The sequence below is a fragment of the Artibeus jamaicensis genome, unplaced genomic scaffold (assembly GCF_021234435.1).
Source record: "Artibeus jamaicensis isolate MK-2021 breed Jamaican fruit bat unplaced genomic scaffold, CSHL_Jam_final contig_519, whole genome shotgun sequence".
Taxonomy (NCBI): Eukaryota; Metazoa; Chordata; class Mammalia; order Chiroptera; family Phyllostomidae; genus Artibeus; species Artibeus jamaicensis.
The window spans coordinates 30,479,839-30,482,234 of NW_026521871.1; the positions used below are offsets into that span (position 1 = coordinate 30,479,839).

Sequence of the window (2,396 nt, forward strand, 5' to 3'; positions counted from 1 at the left end):
CACGTGCCCTGACTGGGAATCAAACCAGTGACCCAACTAACCAAGCCACACCAGTCAGGGCTGGTTAGGACCCTTTACCAACTTTCAGGGGTATACTGCTTTGGCCAACTCCCAGGCCAGGGTGCAACCACTTTCAGAAGGAAAAAGGGTCCTCTGCTTCTCTGTGCTCCACATCGATCATGGGCTGGGCAAGACCATGGAGAGCAACCACGTAGGAATGTGGTTCAGAAGCTCCTCCCCAGCAAGAGAATGGGATGATGACAACCTAGGCCCCACATATGCCATTTCCTGGTTAAACTAAATTTTAGGGGTCAGGGAGGCACCAACTTGTGTGCAGGCACAAATTTTGCATTCACATCCCTGGGGGCTGCCAGGATGCATGTGTGCAAAGGTACAGGGAGGAGGCAGGCTCTGGGAATTCGCCAGGGCCTCTGTGATGAGCTGCAGATTTCTGTCCCTGATGCCACGAGTTGCCAAGAGCCCTCTGCTCAGAACACATTGCACACACTTCTTTCTTTTTAATATGTTGCCACCTATCAGGCCCAGGCCTGATCCTCCCTCCTTTCTCCTCCCTCCCTCCTAAGTACAAAGGTCCTGATCTCAGAGCTGAGCTCTTAAGTGCCATGGACAGAACCAGATTCCAGCAGTCCTAAGTCCTTGAGGGCTTCCAGCAGCTGCTCCCTCGCAGTTCCAATAAAGGTATTCTCCAGGAAGGTAGGCAGGCCTCCCACACCATCCCGCAGGGTATACAGGGGCACCCGCACCAGGCCCAGCACCTGTGAAAGGAGAAAGACAGGAGACACTGGGCGCCCAGTAGTTGCTCATCCCAGCCAGCCTTTCTAAATCAGACTCCTCACCCCTTCTCAGTACAGCAGAACCAGGCCTGGAAACTCAGATCTCCATAAAGCCTATGGGGCCCAGCTCTCTGCAGACAAGTGACCCAAGTCATGCTATCCAGCTCCAAAAAGGCAAACCCTTCCCATACCACTAAACCTTTAGTGGCTGCTTCCTCCAGGATGCCTGCTTGGCCCTACTCAGTTCTCAAAATACCCAGCTCGGCCATTGAGAAACTTCTGAAAAATGCAAATTCTCAGGATATTCCCTCCCGTCGCACCACTGAACCAGGAATTCTGGGAGTGGGGCCAGTAAGCACTGTTTTAACAGGCTTCCCAAATGATTCTGATCACTGCCAAAATCTGAGAACCATCTCCACGCACCAGCAGTCCGCCTATTCCCGTAGCCTAAGCGCTAGGTTTCCCCACCAAGTATCAGGGCACATCTTTCATCAAAGAAAAACGGGGGCCTAGGGTGCAATGCCTGGCCATTATAAAGGGGAGAAGAGAGGCTTTGTAGAAAGCCACAGAAGCCAGAAAAGGGGGAAGAAGGGAGAGACTTTTGCAGGGAGCCAGTTTGGCGGGCTGTGGTCAGTCATCCTGATGAAAGACGCCCAACATCTCAACTAAAACCAGGAAGTTGATCGGGCGGAGAGGTTATGAGGGCGGTTTCCGGGATAGCCCCACCTCCAGCCCGTGGTCCTTGGCAAACGGCGCGCCCTTCTCCACTGCAGTCAGCTGCTCCAGCGTCAGACATTTAACATAGAAGTGAGCCACGACGCGCTGGCCGGACGCCGCATGGGAGCTGCGGTAGTTTGCACGCTCCACGCGGAAGGCGCCCGCTGCCTCGCCCAGCTCCTCTAACAGCTCGCGGTTCAGCCCATCCTCCAGGCTACCGTCCTGCTTGTCCATGAAACCTCCGGGGAAGCCCAAACGCCCGTCAAAGCGCATCTGCATCTGCAGGGGAGGGAAGCGGGGATTGCCTGGAGCGCCAGAGGCCAGCCCCCTGGGGAGGTGGTGGGCGGGACCTGGCCGGATGCGCCCCTCCTCACCAGGACCGCATAACGCAGTGGAATGCGGTGGAAGAGCAGCCCGGGGTCTGGCGCGTAGAGCAGCGCGTGGCACGCATGCCGCCAGTTAGGCCCCAGCGCCAGGGCCTCCTCCAGCTCCAGCCTGCGCACCCCGGCCATAGTCGTCCTCTCTCCCCTCAGCTGCTCCGCGGGCCCAAGGGGGCCATGGACCTCAACTGGGACCAATATGAGCCTGGGCGTGGCAGTCAGGACCAATCCCTGCACGGCTCAGGGGCGGGACCCAGGAGAGTTTGGGCGGTGACTGGCCCGGGCGGCGGCCAATCAGGGCGGGGCTTGGGCGAAGTCTGGGGCTGTAGGACGGACCCTAGGGATTCGGAAACCTTGGTCTGGATTGGGCCTCGGAGTAGGCGTCCGGAGCACGAAGGGTGGAGGGTAAATTATGCCTACTTCACAATCCAGCACCTGTAGAATTTCCCGAGTGCGGGTCTGGAGAGTGGGGCGCTCGTAAGGAGTTGTAGCCTGAGCTAATTAG

General features: G+C 57.5%; 1 protein-coding gene across 1 annotated transcript; it reads right to left on the bottom strand.

Moving 5' to 3' along the window:
- Positions 1–205: 205 nt before the first annotated feature.
- Positions 206–2,090, bottom strand: NUDT16 (nudix hydrolase 16). The gene is made up of 3 exons (XM_037143902.2): positions 1,886–2,090; positions 1,521–1,790; positions 206–776 (listed from the first exon to the last, which is right to left on the bottom strand). Exons 1-3 carry the CDS (start codon positions 2,021–2,023, stop codon positions 615–617), a joined length of 570 nt encoding a protein of 189 aa, XP_036999797.2. The 5' UTR covers positions 2,024–2,090; the 3' UTR covers positions 206–614.
- Positions 2,091–2,396: the final 306 nt, after the last annotated feature.

What these genes read in the sequence shown, in the direction of transcription:
- NUDT16 (XM_037143902.2), bottom strand. Translation starts at nt 2,023, where the DNA reads ATGGCCGGGGTGCGCAGGCTGGAGCTGGAGGAGGCCCTGGCGCTGGGG. An exon ending in CACTGCGTTATGCGGTCCTG is followed by an intron (nt 1,791 to 1,885) that starts GTGAGGAGGGGC and finishes CCTCCCCTGCAG; the next exon opens with ATGCAGATGCGCTTTGACGG. An exon ending in CCAAGGACCACGGGCTGGAG is followed by an intron (nt 777 to 1,520) that starts GTGGGGCTATCC and finishes CTCCTTTCACAG; the next exon opens with GTGCTGGGCCTGGTGCGGGT.